General features: G+C 42.6%; 1 protein-coding gene across 1 annotated transcript; it reads left to right on the top strand.

The window, feature by feature from the left end:
- Positions 1–4,053: 4,053 nt before the first annotated feature.
- zte38 (zebrafish testis-expressed 38) lies at positions 4,054–16,672 on the top strand. Its single transcript, XM_060921213.1, has 12 exons — positions 4,054–4,104; positions 6,354–6,498; positions 6,895–6,958; positions 10,957–10,993; positions 11,076–11,096; positions 11,187–11,213; positions 12,904–12,971; positions 13,327–13,475; positions 15,978–16,186; positions 16,386–16,428; positions 16,510–16,553; positions 16,628–16,672. The coding sequence occupies exons 1-12, from the start codon at positions 4,054–4,056 to the stop codon at positions 16,670–16,672; spliced, it is 903 nt and encodes a 300-aa protein (XP_060777196.1).
- The last annotated feature ends 49 nt before the right edge of the window (positions 16,673–16,721 follow it).

The raw sequence follows: 16,721 nt of genomic DNA, 5'->3' as shown, positions 1-16,721 counted from the left end.
GTGCGCGTTCTGGCTGCCGCTTCTCACCAGAGCTTTTTTATTTTATTTCTTTTTCTATTTTTTTCTGTGTGTTTGTGTAGTTTGATGTTTGAGTGTTTTGTCCACCGGTGGTGGTATAGCTCCGGACCTAGTTTTGGGCGTCGGTTCCCTCCAGGCCTTGGTTCACTGTGGGTGATTCCTGTGCTCCCAGCTGTGGACTGCAGTGAGCTCGTTGCTCATTTTACATCATGGTTGTCCAGCGCTCTGCGCTTTAACGCTTGGCGTGATGTTCCGAACGATGTTGCTCGGTGGTGTCGCAGCGGCTGTGCAGGCGGTTTGGGACACACCAGCGCCCTGCGTGGCGGAGCTTCTCTGATCGCTTTATGGATCCATGGCGTGGTGTTCGAGCGATGTTGCTGACGGCGTCGCGGCAGCGTTGCTGGAGATGTTGGACTTGTTTTCGTGCGCCTTTTGGTGGGACTGTGGCTGCTACACCACGGGAATTACATCCTGACCCCTACTTGGTGGACTTTTTATTTTTTATTTATTTATTTTTTATTATATTTATTTATTTTTTTCTTTCTTTGTCTATAATTGTAAAGCGTCCTTGGGTTTTTTGAAAGGCGCTATATAAATTTAACTTATTATTATTATTATTATTATTATTATTATTAATGTAGGATTCTAGTTGCTCAACTGTCTTAGGTCTTTTTTGTCGTATCTTCCGTTTTATGATGCGCCAAATGTTTTCCATGGGTGAAAGATCTGGACTGCAGGCTGGCCAGTTCAGTACCCGGACCCTTCTTCTACGCAGCCATGATGCTGTAATTGATGCAGTATGTGGTTTGGCATTGTCATGTTGGAAAATGCAAGGTCTTCCCTGAAAGAGACGTCGTCTGGATGGGAGCATATGTTGCTCTAGAACCTGGATATACCCTTCAGCATTGATGGTGTCTTTCCAGATGTGTAAGCTGCCCATGCCACACGCACTAATGCAACCCCATACCATCAGAGATGCAGGCTTCTGAACTGAGCGCTGATAACTCGGGTCGTCCTTCTCCTCTTTAGTCCGAATGACACGGCGTCCCTGATTTCCATAAAGAACTTCAAATTTTGATTCGTCTGACCACAGAACAGTTTTCCACTTTGCCACAGTCCATTTTAAATGAGCCTTGGCCCAGAGAAGACGTCTGCGGTTCTGGATCATGTTTAGATACGGCTTCATCTTTGAACTATAGAGTTTTAGCTGGCAACGGCGGATGGCACGGTGAATTGTGTTCACAGATAATGTTCTCTGGAAATATTCCTGAGCCCATTTTGTGATTTCCAATACAGAAGCATGCCTGTATGCGATGCAGTGCCGTCTAAGGGCCCGAAGATCACAGGCACCCAGTATGGTTTTCCGGCCTTGACCCGTACGCACAGAGATTCTTCCAGATTCTCTGAATCTTTTGATGATATTATGCACTGTAGATGATGATATGTTCAAACTCTTTGCAATTTTACACTGTCGAACTCCTTTCTGATATTGCTCCACTATTTGTCGGCGCAGAATTAGGGGGATTGGTGATCCTCCTCCCATCTTTACTTCTGAGAGCTGCTGCCACTCCAAGATGCTCTTTTTATACCCAGTCATGTTAATGACCTATTGCCAATTGACCTAATGAGTTGCAATTTGGTCCTCCAGCTGTTCCTTTTTTGTACCTTTAACTTTTCCAGCCTCTTATTGCCCCTGTCCCAACTTTGAGATGTGTTGCTGTCATGAAATTTCAAGTGAGCCAATATTTGGCATGAAATTTCAAAATGTCTCACTTTCGACATTTGATATGTTGTCTATGTTCTATTGTGAATACAATATCAGTTTTTGAGATTTGTAAATTATTGCATTCCGTTTTTATTTATAATTTGTACTTTGTCCCAACTTTTTTGGAATCAGGGTTGTATTATTTTTGTTGGAAACTTATGACTAACTTCACGACATTTGAAGGACATATCATACTTTTCACTCCTCTACATTTCTATCAAGGTCCTCGTTACTATGAAGCAGCTTTTCTTTTCTAAAACGTGATTGGTTTTATCGCAGGTGACACTGAGACAGTCTATCAGTAATCACTAGGGTCACATCACGTCCGTAGACTGTATAAAATCAAGTTTGGTAATTTCTCAGCAGCATTATTTGAACACGATCAGTTGATGGCAGAATGGAAGGAGGCGGTTCTTCTGGAGAATGCATGCACTCATGGCTTTACCTAGAACCCATGTTTCTGAAAGGATTAAAGATTCGTTTCATTTTAATTGTTTGGTTTGGTTGCCTAAAATAAACCACAAAAACCTACAAAAGGTTACAAAAACTCGCCGTCCAACCTGTGGAAGCACATTTAGGTATGAAAATGTTTTATTCCAAGAGAACGCTTGCAATGAAGTTGTCTGTGCTTTTAGAGCTAGCGATAATGTTGCAAACGTAGCTATACAATCTGGTTAGTCAAATGACTTTCGATGGATTTGATCACCAAGTTGTCCACGGCTAACGTTTACACATAGCTAGTTAACTTGGACACTGGTAGTTAGCATGTAAAAACATCCATCCATTATCTGTAGCCACTTTATCCTGTTCTACAGGGTCGCAGGCAAGCTGGAGCCTATCCCAGCTGACTATGGGCGAGAGGCGGGGTACACCCTGGACAAGTCACCAGGTCATCGCAAGGCTAATGCATAGACACAGACAACCTTTCATGCTCACATTCACACCTACGGTCAATTTAGAGCCACCAATTAGCCTAACCTGCATGCCTTTGGCTGACTGAGCACCCAGAGGAAACCCACGTAGACACTGGGAGAACATGCAAACTCCACACAGAAAGGCCCTCGCCAGCTGCTGGGCTCAAACCCAGGACCTTCTTGCTGTGAGGCGACAGTGCTAACCACTACACCACCGTGCTGCCCTGCATATAAAAACAGAGTTACGCTAACATGAATAACGTTAACTTATCTGAAGTTGTTTCAGAAATATATGTTTTAGCATAATCTTGCCAAATAAACAGAATGTAGAAATCTGTGTTTAAAGGTGTTTATTCTACAGGTTCTACAAGTTAGTCAGTAAATCCAGTCCATTGCTTCAGAGGCCCATGTTGACAGAAAATGTACTTTTAATACTTAAGTAGTTTTAATAGCAAGTACTTCAGTTCTTCAACTTAAGTAAAATTTTGACTGGACAACTTATCGGAGTCACATTTGACCAGTGGGATCTGAAATTGGGTGCTTTGTCCACCTCTGCATTTACTGTAGAGTATATTATTTGGGGCAACATGGTGGTGTAGTGGTTAGCACGGTCGCCTCATAGCAAGAAGGTTCTGGATTCGAACCCAGCGGCCGGCGAGGGCCTTTCTGTGTGGAGTTTGCATGTTCTCCCCGTGTCTGTGTGGGTTTCCTCCAGGTGCTCCGGTTTCCCCTACAGCCCAAGGACATGCAGGTTAGGTTAATGTGGGACGGCCTTGGGCTGAGGTGCCCTTGAGCGAGGCACCTAACTCTCAACTGCTCCCTGGACGCTGTTAGCATAGCTGCCCACTGCTCTGGGTATGTGTGTGTTCACTGCTTCAGATGGGTTAAATGCAGATTATTTATTTGTACTGATGCACCTGTTAATTCCCTTTTTTTATTTCTGTGTAATCATGTTACACATGCGTGTAATCACTGTTTGCATAAAATAAACACACACACACACACACACACACACACACACACACACACACACACACACACACACACAATTCTAATGTATTCAAAATTTGAACAAGATTTAGATCGGGGTGAAAAGAGCGCATCTGGCAACACATAACTCTGAATCGATTCCTTTGTGAGGCAAACGATTCAGTTGAATGATTCGCGCGAGCGTTTATGATCTCATTCAGAGGACATGGTGTTAGCTTCTGTGCTAACAGTCTCCCCTCAGCAAACTGGGCTGCCGTTTTAACAAATTAAACACTTTAAAAGTGATATTTAAACATTTTAATTTAAGCAAGTAATTATTTAGTTTAGCTAGAAATAAAATAATTTGTCATATTTAACTGTGAGGACATGGCAACCGTACTGAAAAAGCGAGGGAAACTAAAGCAGGAGACTGCTGAGGTAAAAGTGAAGAAGGAAAAAAAAAAAACCTGACTATCATTGTAAAAGTGCTTATTTACAAATAAACATATAACTAGCATATAATTAACCAGAATAAAGATTGTACAAAATGAAGAACAAACGTTTAAAAAAAAAAATTGGTAGCTAGTTAGCTATATCTTCAGGATTATCTGATATATAGCCAAATTAAATAAATAATAATTTAATCAACTAACAACTAAATATTAGTTATTAATATTAATAATGATTAGTAGCTGTTATATTCTAAAATAGTTTGACATGAAGTGAGGTAATAAACACCAAAACTATTTTATATACTCTATTAAGTGTAAAAAAAAAATTTTTTCATGAGATAAACCTATGAGGCAAATTAAAAGTCAATTATTAATTATATTATGTTTATGATGGTATTTTCTATAGGAGTAACAAACAGACAAAAACCTCTGGTGTATTAGATATTAAAGCAATGGAAAGAAGACCTTGACATTGTTTGTTTGTTTGTTTGTTTGTTTTTGATGGAAATCTTTCCGCCCACATGATGACATTCTGACCAATCCCGTCCTTAGCTAATATATGGTTAAATGTTTAGAAATGTAAATATTCAAACGTTGAAAATGTTTATGTAGCTGTGAATACAGTGGTATGCAAAAGTTTGTGCACCCCTGGTCAAAATTGCTGTAAAGCAAGTTGAAGATGAAATGATCTCCAAAAGGCGTAAAGTTAAAGATGACTCATTCCCTTTATATTTTAAGCAAAAACTATTTTTATTTTCAAAATGACCCCGAAGCAAAAAGTTTGGGCACCCTGTATGGTTCGTGCCTAGTAACACCGTCTTTGGCAAGTATCTCAGCTTGTAAACACTTTTTGTAGCCGGCAAATAATCTTTCAGTTCTTACCTGGGGGATTTTCACACGTTCGTCCTTGCAAAAGGCTTCCAGTTCGACAGGTTTCCTGGGCTGTCTTGCATGCACTGCTCTTTTGAGATCTATCCACAGATTTTCAATGATGTTTAGGTCAGGGGACTGTGAGGGCCCGGGCAAAACCTTCAGCTTGGGCCTCTTGAGGGATTCCATTGTAGATTTTGAGGTGTGTTTTGGATCATTGTCTTATTGTAGGACCTGTCCTCTTTTTAACTTCAGATGGTGTGATGTTCGCTTCTAGAATTCGCTGGTATTTATTCGAATCCGTGCTTCCCTCGACCAATGAAATGTGCCCTGTGCCACTGGCTGCAACACGACCCCAAAGCATGATCGATCCACACCCATGCTTCAGAGTTGGAGACGTGTTCTTTTCCTGGAGTTTGGCCCCCTTTTCTCTCCAAACATACCTTTGCACATTGTGGCCAAAAAGTTCTATTTTGATTTCATCAGTCCACAGGACTCGTTTCCAAAACGCATCAGGCTTATTTAGATGTTCATTTGCAAACTTCAGACGCTGAATTTTGCGGCCAGGATGCAGGAACGGTTTTCTTCTGATGACTCTTCCATGAAGGTCATATTTGTTCAGGTGTCGCTGCATAGTAGAACAGCGCACCACCACTCCAGGGTCTGCGAAATCTTTCTGAAGGTCTTTTGCAGTCAAACAGGGGTTTTTATTTGCCTTTCTAGCAATCCAACGAGCAGTTCTTTCAGAAAGTTTTCTTCATCTTCCAGACCTCACCTTGATCTCCACTGTTTCTGTTAACTGCCATTTCTTAATAACATTACAATCTGAGGAAACAGCTTCCTGAAAACACTTTGCTACGTTCTTGTAGCCTTCTCCTGCTTTGTGAGCGTCGATTATTTTATTATTCAGAATGCGACGGAGTTGCTTAGAGGAGCCCATGGCTGTTGATTTTAGGGACAAAGTTTGAGGAGTCAGAGAATTTATACAGCTTTGAAATCTGCATCATCTGACCTTTCCGAACAAAGAATTTGAACAAACCACAGCTCAGTAAGCTAATTAAGGTCTGGAACCTTGGTAAAAGTTACCTGAGAACTCAAATGTATTGGGGTGCCCAAACTTTCGCATGGTGTTCCTTTTCTTTTTTCACTTTCCAATTGTACAAAACAAAAATAATACACAAATCTCGCAGAAAACGCTGAAATGTGTCGTCTTTACCTTTATGCCTTTCGGTGATCAGTTCATCTTCTGCTCACTTAACTATTCACAGTAACAGACATTTTCAGTAAGGGTGCCCAAACTTTTGCATGCCACTGTAATAGCTCAGTCATATTGATTTATGTTATTATTTTTTAAACTGCTTTCAGTGGGACAGTTTATTCCAGCAGGAGCTGAGAACCCAGGAAGACTCGCTGGTGTTTGTTAAGCGAATGCTGGTCCTGGCGGTCTCGTCTATAACATACCTGCGTGGGATCTTTCCAGAAGACGCGTATCGATCCCGCTACTTAGAAGGTGATCTTTTTCTTTAAACACAAAATACTTTGTCTGTTGTGTAACCTCATAAATCACAAGATCCCGATTCAGGTACACATTTCAGCCTGACAGTTTTCTACGGAAAAATGAGAATTCTACGGTTGTTAGCATGTTAGCTAATGATGTTTAAAAAAAAAATGATCAACAATCCAGTAGGACATTTATGTTAAAGACCTTGTCGACTTTGTCAGCTATTATGAATTATTATTAAAAGGGCAGTACCTTACACCGAGGTTGAGTTTAAAGAAACCTCGTTGTACGTGATTTTAACATAGTGTAAATAATTTGCTATTGTTTTGTCATTTTTGTAGGCAAGTAGTCACTGTTACATTTCAGGATATCTCACAAAAAAGCTTGTTGTTTTAAAAATTTTAGATTTATGTATCAAAGTTCTTAAAGAGGACTGCGCGTCTCCAGGAGCCTGCAAAATTGTCAAGTGGTAAGTGTTTGATTCGGGGGTAACTTACGGTACTGATACTGATTTTAAGTGGTTTTAAATTTCCATAACCGGCAGCATGTTACCAGTGTTGCCGTCGAGTCACTAAACCTCGAGTCCAAGTCCAGCCTAGAGTCCCCAGTGTTCAAGTCCGAGTCATAAAAAAAAAAAAAAATTCAAGTCGAGTCTGAGAACAAGACTCCAATCGCACTATTTGACAGTGGCTGTTTCAGCGCCATTAACATTAGTTTGTTCCTGAACAGGTGAATGTGCTTCTCTTTATCAGGGAGCGTGAAGTATTCTGTCAGAGATGGTTGGGAGACGGATGTAAGTGCAGACAGTGTGTTTATTAATACAAGTGAAGACATACAGTGGGGAAAACAAGTATTTGATCTCTTGCTGATTTTGTTGGTTTACCCACTAAGAAAGACTTGATCAGTCTGTAATTTTAATGGTAGGTGTATTCTAACATGTGGAGACAGAATATCAAAAAGAAAATCCAGAAAATAACTTTTAAATATCTATATTAATTTATTTGTATTTTATTGAGAAAAAGAAGTATTTGATCCCCTAGTAACCATCAAGAGTTCTTGTTAATACAGACAAGTTAGACTCTCCAAATTACCTTGTCACCTAAATTGAAGACACCTGATATCACTAATGACTTGTATAAAAGCCACCTGGCCACAGAATCAATCAGTTTGTCTTGTAGACCTGCACAAGACCGGTATGGGCTACAAAACCATTAGCGAGAAGCTGGGCGTTAAGGTGACAACTGTTGGTGCAATTGTGCGCAAGTACAAGACTCACAACATGATCATCAATCGACCTAGGTCTGGGGCTCCAAACAAGATCTCACCTCGTGGGGTTTCCAGGATCATGAGAACGGTGAGAAATAGACCTAATACAACACGGGCAGAGTTAGTGGATGATCTTAAAGCAGCTGGGATCACAGTCACCAAGCAAACAGTTGGTAACACTTTACACCGCAATGGTCTAACATCTTGCAGTGCTCGCAAAGTACCCCTGCTTAAGAAAGCACATGTGCAGGCCCGCCTGAACTTTGCCAATGAACATCTGAATGACTTGGAGAGTGACTGGGAGAAGGTGTTATGGTCAGATGAGACCAAAATTGAGCTCTTTGGCATCAATTCAACCCGTCGTGTCTGGAGGGAGAGACATGCTGCTTATGACCCCAAGAACACCATCCCCACTGTCAAGCATGGAGGTGGTAACATTATGCTTTGGGGGTGTTTTTCTGCACAGGGCACAGGGCTACTTCACCATATCAATGGGAGGATGGACGGAGCCATGTACCGTAAAATCCTAAGTGAAAACCTCCTTCCCTCTGCCAGGAAGCTTAAAATGGGTCGTGGATGGGTCTGCCAGCAGGATAATGACCCAAAGCATACAGCCAAGGCAACCAAGGAATGGCTGAAGAAGAAACATATCAAGGTCATGGAGTGGCCCAGCCAGTCTCCGGACCTGAATCCTATAGAAAATCTATGGAGAGAGCTGAAGCTCAGAGTTGCCAAGCGACAGCCATGGAATCTTGATGATTTAGAGGTCATTTGCAAAGAAGAGTGGACCAAAATTCCTCCTAATATGTGCAGAAATCTGGTCATCAACTACAAAAAACGTCTGACCTCTGTGCTTGCTAATAAGGGGTTTGCCACAAAGTACTAAGTCCTTTTGGCAAGAGGGTTCAAATACTTATTTTCCTCAATAAAATGCAAATAAATTAATACAAATTCTTTAAAGTCGATTTCTTGATTTTCTTTGTGATATTCTGTCTCAGCATGTTAGACTACACCTACCATTAATATTACAGACTGATCGAGTCTTTATTAGTGGCCAAACCAACAAAATCAGCAAGGGATCAAATACTTGTTTTCCCCACTGTAAACAATCCAGAACAGCAGGCAAAATCGTAAAACGGTGAAACAAGCGATAGGTCGAGCGAGGCACAAACAGGCTATCGTAGACTCGGCGGAATCAAAAACAAGAAACAGGAACTCAGGAAACCAAATAAGGAAATCCATCCAGCCATTGTCTGTAGCTGCTTATCCTGTTCTACAGGGTCGCAGGCAAGCTGGAGCCTATCCCAGCTGACTGCAGGCGAGAACCAGGGTACACCCTGGACAAGTCGCCAGGTCATCACAGGGCCGACACATAGACACAGACAACCATTCGCACCTACGGTCAATTTAGAGTCACCAGTTAACCTAACCTGCATGTCTTTGGACTGTGGGGGAAACCGGAGCACCCGGAGGAAACCCATGCGGACACAGGGAGAACATGCAAACTCCACACAGAAAGGCCCTCGCTGGCCGCTGGCCTCAAACCCGGACCTTCTTGCTGTGAGGCGACAGCGCTAACCACTACACCACCGTGTCACCCCAAATAAGGAAATAAGGCTTGGTAATGTGTCAGCAACGCAACTCAATACTTCACAGAGTAAGTGCGTTTTCACATCGGCGCATTGATTGCGCCTTAATCCTGTGCAGGTGCGAGTTGTTTACGGCGCATCCGAGAGTCCGCTTGGTGTGCGCACTGTCCGGAGCGCGCCAGAGAGTCCATCTGATGCACGCGCCAAGGCGCGCTGGTGTGACACTCTTGCACGAAATTAGTACAGAAATTAAACGTAGATATAAATATCTCATCTCATTATCTCTAGCTGCTTTATCCTGATCTACAGGGTCGCAGGCAAGCTGGAGCGTATCCCAGCTGACTACGGGCGAAAGGCGGGGTACACCCTGGACAAGTCGCCAGGTCATCACAGGGCTGACACATAGACACAGACAACCATTCACACTCACATTCACACCTATGGACAATTTAGAGTCACCAGTTAACCTAACCTGCATGTCTTTGGACTGTGGGGGAAACCGGAGCACCCGGAGGAAACCCACGCGGACACGGGGAGAACATGCAAACTCCGCACAGAAAGGCCCTCGCCGGCCATGGTGCTCGAACCCGGACCTTCTTGCTGTGAGGCGACAGCGCTAACCACTACACCACCGTGCCGCCCCAGATATAAATATGTTATGGCAAATTATTACGGCATGCTACAAAAAAATAAAGAAAAAATCAGAGTCCCCAGGAGTCGTCTCCAATTTACGAGTCCGAATGCAGTTAATGCACGAGTCCGAGTCATCAGTGCTCAAGTCCGAGTCAAGTCACGAGTCCTTAAAATTAGGGCACGAGTCGGACTGCACGCCTGCATATTACACACACAAACCACAAGTGACACGAATGTGTGTGTGTGTCTCTTGTGGATGTGTAGCAGCTGCTCTTGTTGTGTGTATGTGTGCGCACTGTCCAGCATTTTCTTGTTCCAATGACAAATATTGGTATCCAAAATGTATAGCCTCCAGTCACAATACAATTTATACACTACTTTTGTTTAAAACGTATTTACAATTTATTTACATGTAACACGCTGGGCTTCATGCTAGCTTCTAGAGCAGATTAGCAGAGCAAGCTAACTGTTCTAGAGGCACTTACGATCTTTGCTACTTGCTCCCATGCTTTATTTTTCTTCATAAAATGTCTCTATACAGGTCATGTATGGCGTTCATCAAATGTGAACTAATTGCAGCTAGATCCAAATCTGATGCTGTAAGTGGAGAAATGAAGAATCATTTGAGCCAATCATTTGGATTTCCCATTCACGTTACCACGTCAGAACTAATTTGCGCAACACTGAGGAAATCTTTCTTCAAACGAACTGTTGCTTTGTCGCTTTCTAGTGTGAACGCAGTGTTCCAAATCAGCTGCGCAGCACAAATAAAAGTCACTTTCTGCAAGTGATTGGAGCCCTACAGAAAGCTTTTTTTTTTTTTTAAACCAGCCACAAAAACACTGCAAACAAGAGGTGAAACATCAGCTGATGTATCAATATATCGGTCAAGCCGTACTTAAAATAATAGTTACAGAATCTGAAACAAATATGAGCTGCTGTTGGATCTAAAATAATATTATTATGTCTTTCTTCCAAGGTTGATTGGGTGCTTTGATGCTTTGGAGAAGAAATACGTGAGTTCAGGTCACGCTGACGTTTTACTTTAACGTGAGTGCGGCGAGTGAAGATTAAATATTGCTGTGTTGTTTGTTACAGCTGCAAATAGTGCTGATTGGGGTAAGTGTCAAAAAGGTATTACCGAGTTCACCCAAGGAATTTCATGTCCTTTTCGTGTATTGCGTGTAACTTGTATTCTGTTTTAAACAGGTGCACCGAGACCCAGATGACACAAATGTAAGCAATCGTACATATGACCTTTTATAAGCTGTGTGTGCCACAGCTCTCTTGATGTATCATATGTCCTGCAGGTTTTTTTTTAAATACATATATAAAACTAAACACACAGAACTGCAGAAATGTACAGTTGTGGTCAGAAGTTTACATACAGTGACATGAATGCCATCTTGGATATGAATATCATGGCAATATTTGCGCTTTCAGTCATTTCTTTGAACTGTTCTTTTTCTGTGGCAGAATGATTGGACAGCGTACAGCTTTAATAAAAAAAAAAAAAAACACTAGAATTTGGTGAACAAGTTTTAATTTTCTTTGGGTTTTCTGAAATCAACACAGGGTCAAAAATATACATACGCTCACTTAGATTATTAATTCCGAGGTGCTGAAACTTCCAAAACGTCTCTTATGTTGGCAAGGCCGAGGTGTCTTAACTTCCTGTGAGTGATCATGATTGACTACAGCTGGTAGCTTCTCTGCGTCTTCATAAAAACGGTTTGTATACAGCACTCATTGGATTGACCAACACACAATACAATGAGAAAGTCCAAGGAGCTCAGTGCAGATCTGAGAAAGAGGATCGCAGATCTACACAACTCTGGAATGTCTCTTGGAGCCATTTCTAAATAACTGCAAATTCCAAGATCAGTTCAAACAATTGTATCAAACATTGTGAGGTGTGGTCACTTTGCCAAGCCACTTTGCTTCAAGAAAACCCAAACTGTCACCCTCAGCTGAAAGGAAATTGGTTTGGATGGTCAGGAACAACCTGGGAACCACCATGACACAGCCCTGCCATGAACTGGAAGCTGATGGATCACTGTCTGCAGTTCAGATCACCATGGACTAAGAGGCTGCTATCCAAGAAATAACCCCCTGCTCCAAAATTGACACCTTCTAAGCTTAACTAAAGTTTGAAGCTGACCATACGGACAAAGAAAAAGCCTTCTGGAGGAAAGCTGTATGGTCAGATGAGACAAAGATTGAGTTGTTTGGCCACAATGACCACCATGTACAGAGGGACACTGTACCAGCTGGTGGTGGTGGTAGGATCATCGTGCTCTGGGGCTGTTTTGCTGCCAGTGGAACTGGTTCATTGCACCTCAGAATTCTTCAGCATAAACCATCAGAAACTTGAACACGACTTGGGAGATACAACAGGACAGTGAACCCAAACACGCATCAGAGCTGGTTGTGGAGGATAAAGCAGGCGACCATTAAACTTAAAACAAGTCCTGACTTCAACCCTGTTGAAAATATATGGACCGTGCTTATAAGTCGAATCCATGCCAAGAAAAAAAAACAAATTTAATTGAACTCTACGATGAAGAGTCGTGAAATATCCAACCAGAATTCTGCCAGAAGCTTCTTCATGATAAACAAAAATGTTTGGTCAAGGTGAAGCTTGCGAAGAGACATTTTACCCAAATATTCGGTGTGCTGTATGTATAATTTTGACCCTGTGTTGATTTCAGAAAACCCAAAGAAAATTAAAACTTGTGCAACAAATTCTAGTGTTTTTTTTTTAATTAAACCTGTACGCTGTCCAATCATTCTGCCACAGAAAAAGAACAGTTCAAAGAAATGACTGAAAGCCCAAATATTGCCATGACATTCATATCCAAGATGACATTCATGTCATTGGATGCAAACTTCTGACCACTACTGTACCTTTGTGAATTTTTTACAGCATGTCATAGAGTCTTACCAGTTCAAGTTCAGATACACACACCACGGGCCACAGATGGACATCGTCAGGTAAGAAATGAGCCAGTAAATCCCAAGGACATCACCAAGGACTTCCTGAGCATCTCTTGACTGCATGTTGTCTGCTCATAAACATCAGCTGATCTCCACACCCCTCATTATGTTTAATATGGGTGCAGGAGAAGCAAATATGTGCAGTGTGACAAACTAGAAGGCTAATGTGTACAGCACTGTACAGATTAATTCTACACACACACACCATAAAGAACTCTCTTTTTCAGAACTTAACATATCTGCATAAGCAGTGAACTACGGTTATTTATTTTCATCTCATCACATTGAAATAAAAGGATTCCTGGATTCCTTAGCCCTAATACGAATGCACGTCTGACTTTTTTTGTTGAAGAAATGAGAACATTGAGATGAGGCTGACCATGGAGGACACAAAGAAGGCCTCGGTTCTCCTGATCAGGAAGCTTTTTCTCCTCATGCAGAATCTGGACGCTCTGCCTGATGGTGTCTACCTCACCATGAAGCTCTACTATTACGATGATGGTAGACTAGAATCCGTAATGAAGCAGTGGTTCTGAAATAGCGTGATATATCAAGAACAGACTGTGTGCTGTACAGTGTCTTGCAAAAGTATTCACCCCCACACCCCTTAGTGTTTGTCCCGTTTTATCGCATTACAAGCTGGTATTAAAATGGATTTTTGGAGGGTTCGCATCGTTTGATTTACACAACAGGCCTAGCACTTTAAAGGTGAAAATTGTTGTTTTCTTGTGATACAAACAATAAGTTGAAAAAAACAGAAATCTGGAGTGTGCATAGGTATTCACCCCCCCCAAAGTCAATACTTTGTAGAGCCACCTTTTGCTGCAATTACAGCTGCAAGTCTCTTGGGGTATGTCTCTGTTAGCTTAGCACATCTAGCCAGTGGGATTTTTGTCCATTCCTCAAGGCAAAACTGCTCCAACTCCTTCAAGTTAGATGGGTTACGTTGGTGTACAGCAATCTTCAAGTTGTGCCACAGATTCTCAATTGGATTGAGGTCTGGGCTTTGATTAGGCCGTTCCAAGACATTTAAATGTTTCTTTTTAAACCACTCCAGTGTAGCTTTAGCAGTATGTTTAGGGTCATTGTCCTGCTGGAACGTGAACCTTCGTCCCAGTCTCAAACCTCTGGCCGACTCAAACAGGTTTTCCTCCAGAACTGCCCTGTATTTAGTGCCATCCATCTTTCCTTCAGTCCTGACCAGCTTTCCTGTCCCTGCAGATGAAAAACATCCCCACAGCATGATGCTGCCACCACCATGCTTCACTGTAGGGATGGTGTTCTCAGGGTGATTGGTTTGCGCCACACATAGCATTTCCCACGATGGCCAGAAAGATCAATTTTTAGTCTCATTTGACCAGAGAATCTTCTTCCATGTGTTTGGGGAGTCTGCCACATGCTGTTGGGCAAACTCCAAACGTGATTTCTTGAAGCAGTGGCTTTTTTCTGGCCACTCTTCCATAAAGTGTAGAGTGTATGGCTTAAAGTGGTCCTATGGACAGATACTCCCATCTCCGCTGTGGATCTTTGGTGTCTTTGTTGCATCGCTGATTAATGCCCTCCTTGCCCGGTCTGTGAGTTTTGGTGGGCGGGGCCTTCTCTTGTCAGGTTTGTAGTGGTGCCATATTCTTTCCATTTTGCTATAATGGATTTAATGGTGCTCCGTGGGATATTTTTTATAACCCAACCCTGATCTATACTTCTCCACAACTTTGTCTCTGACCTGCTTGGAGGCTCGTTGGTTTTCATGTTGCTTGCTTAGTAGTGTTGCAGAGTCAGGGTCCTTCCAGAACAGGTTGATTTATACAGACATCATATGATAGATCATGTGACACTTTGATTGCACACAGGTGGATCTTAGGCCCAATCCCAATTCTAATTTCTACCCCTTCCCCTCCACCTTCCCCTCCGCCTTCCCCTTGGCCCTTCCCCTTGAAACTGAGCTACAAGGGATAGGGCTTGAAATTCAACCCTTACGTATTGGGATAGCCCTTCAACGATCGCATACGTCATCGCGTACCTCCGTCAGCGTTTATGTTAGCAAAACGCGACGCGTCATTGGCTGCGACCAGCCGCTACAGTCAGAGCCAGAGGCAGAAATCTCTGCTGGCAGGGTGTGATTTGTTAACTAACACCACTGAATGGGATATCTTTGGCGCTTCGTGCACCACATCCGACAGAATGAGGTGTCAGAACACTCATGTAAACAATAAAAGCGAGAATAACAGAACAAAACGTACGCAGTAAAGCAACCGAAAACAATACTCACTCCCAAAGCTTTTTAGCAGCAGCTTGGATTTCAGAAATCGCTGCTCATTCTCAGCTCGAAAGCGAATCAAGCGGCGTGTTTCCTTTGGATAACAACTTAAAACACGTAAATAATGGAGAAAATACATTTATGACAATCTTTCGCCGCGGGAACCGCCATCTTTCTGAAATCCGCATGAAATCTCGCTGAAATCCGCATGGCATTGTGGGAAATCACTCAAACCCCTTCGTTCGGAGTCTGCGCCAGGAAAATCTCCGTTTGGAGGGGTACAGAAGCCCTCCCCCTTCCCCTACCCCTCCGCGTTAACTGGGATTGGGATACCCCTACCCCTTCACGTGAACGCGCAAAATGGAGGGGAAGGGCCAAGGGGTTGGTCCAAGGGGTGAAATGGGATTCGGCCTTAATCAACTAATTATGTGACGTATGAAGTGAATTGGTTGGACCAGCTATTATTTAGGGGGTGAATACTTATGCACACTCCAGATTTCTGTTTTTTCATCTTATTGTGTCACAATAAAACAAACACTTTCACCTTTAAAGTGGTCGGCGTGTTGTGTACTGTAAATCAAATGGTGCCAACCCTCCAGAAATCCATTTTAATTCCAGCTTGTAATGCGACAAAGCAGGACAAACACCAAGGGGGACGAATACTTTTGCAAGACACTGTATACCCAGCATTTTAGCCCATATCTGTCCAGTTCTGGTACTCCGTATCCATTCCCCGTTTGTTTCAGTAACCCCATCGGACTATGAGCCACCTGGCTTTAAGGAGGGAGTGTGCGACAGCCTGTGGTTCGAGGGTACAGCGGTGCACTTCAGAGTTGGAGACCTGCAAACTCCCTTCCACGTGCTGAAGGTCGGAGTGGCAGCCGAGCAGGGCCGCGTGAGTAAACTGCAGGAGGGCAACCACCTGAGAGAGAGCGTCCAGGACTCCGTGCAGGAGGTGAGATCTGAGAACGCTAAAGAGAGCTCGGAGATCTCGAATAGAGAGATGAATTGGTTTAACACTGGAGTCTACCTTTACTCTCAGTAAACAGTGCCAGTTTAACTGAACAGATAACGATGAACATCTTACTGGTCACTCAGTACGGTCTCCAGACTACTATACTGTCCCAGGTGATTAAATTACATTTCTGAAATAGGTGCCTGGACAGGGCAGGGAGGAGGATCTGCCATCTGAGGACGGTAAGTTTATTTTCTGACTTCTCTGGAAGTCCTCAGAAAGTTTTATCACTCGACATTATTTCCGTAAATATTTATCTTTAGAATCGGCTGCGCAGTTCAAGCAACCCGCAAAAGCCCCGGTGAAGGTAGGAGTAATTAAATACACTTTAAAATGAATCGAAATTGACCCAACGATTAACCAAAAGTCTTTGATTGGCAGACGGGAGGCAACAAACTGTCAAAGAGAAGGAAGAAAAAAATCTAAAAGCACTCTTTAGCAGTTTATAAGCAGTGTGTGTATCTGTATTTATTTT

This window comes from Neoarius graeffei, chromosome 1 (assembly GCF_027579695.1).
Source record: "Neoarius graeffei isolate fNeoGra1 chromosome 1, fNeoGra1.pri, whole genome shotgun sequence".
Classification (NCBI taxonomy): Eukaryota; Metazoa; Chordata; class Actinopteri; order Siluriformes; family Ariidae; genus Neoarius; species Neoarius graeffei.
This window is presented reverse-complemented; position numbering and strand designations above follow the sequence as displayed.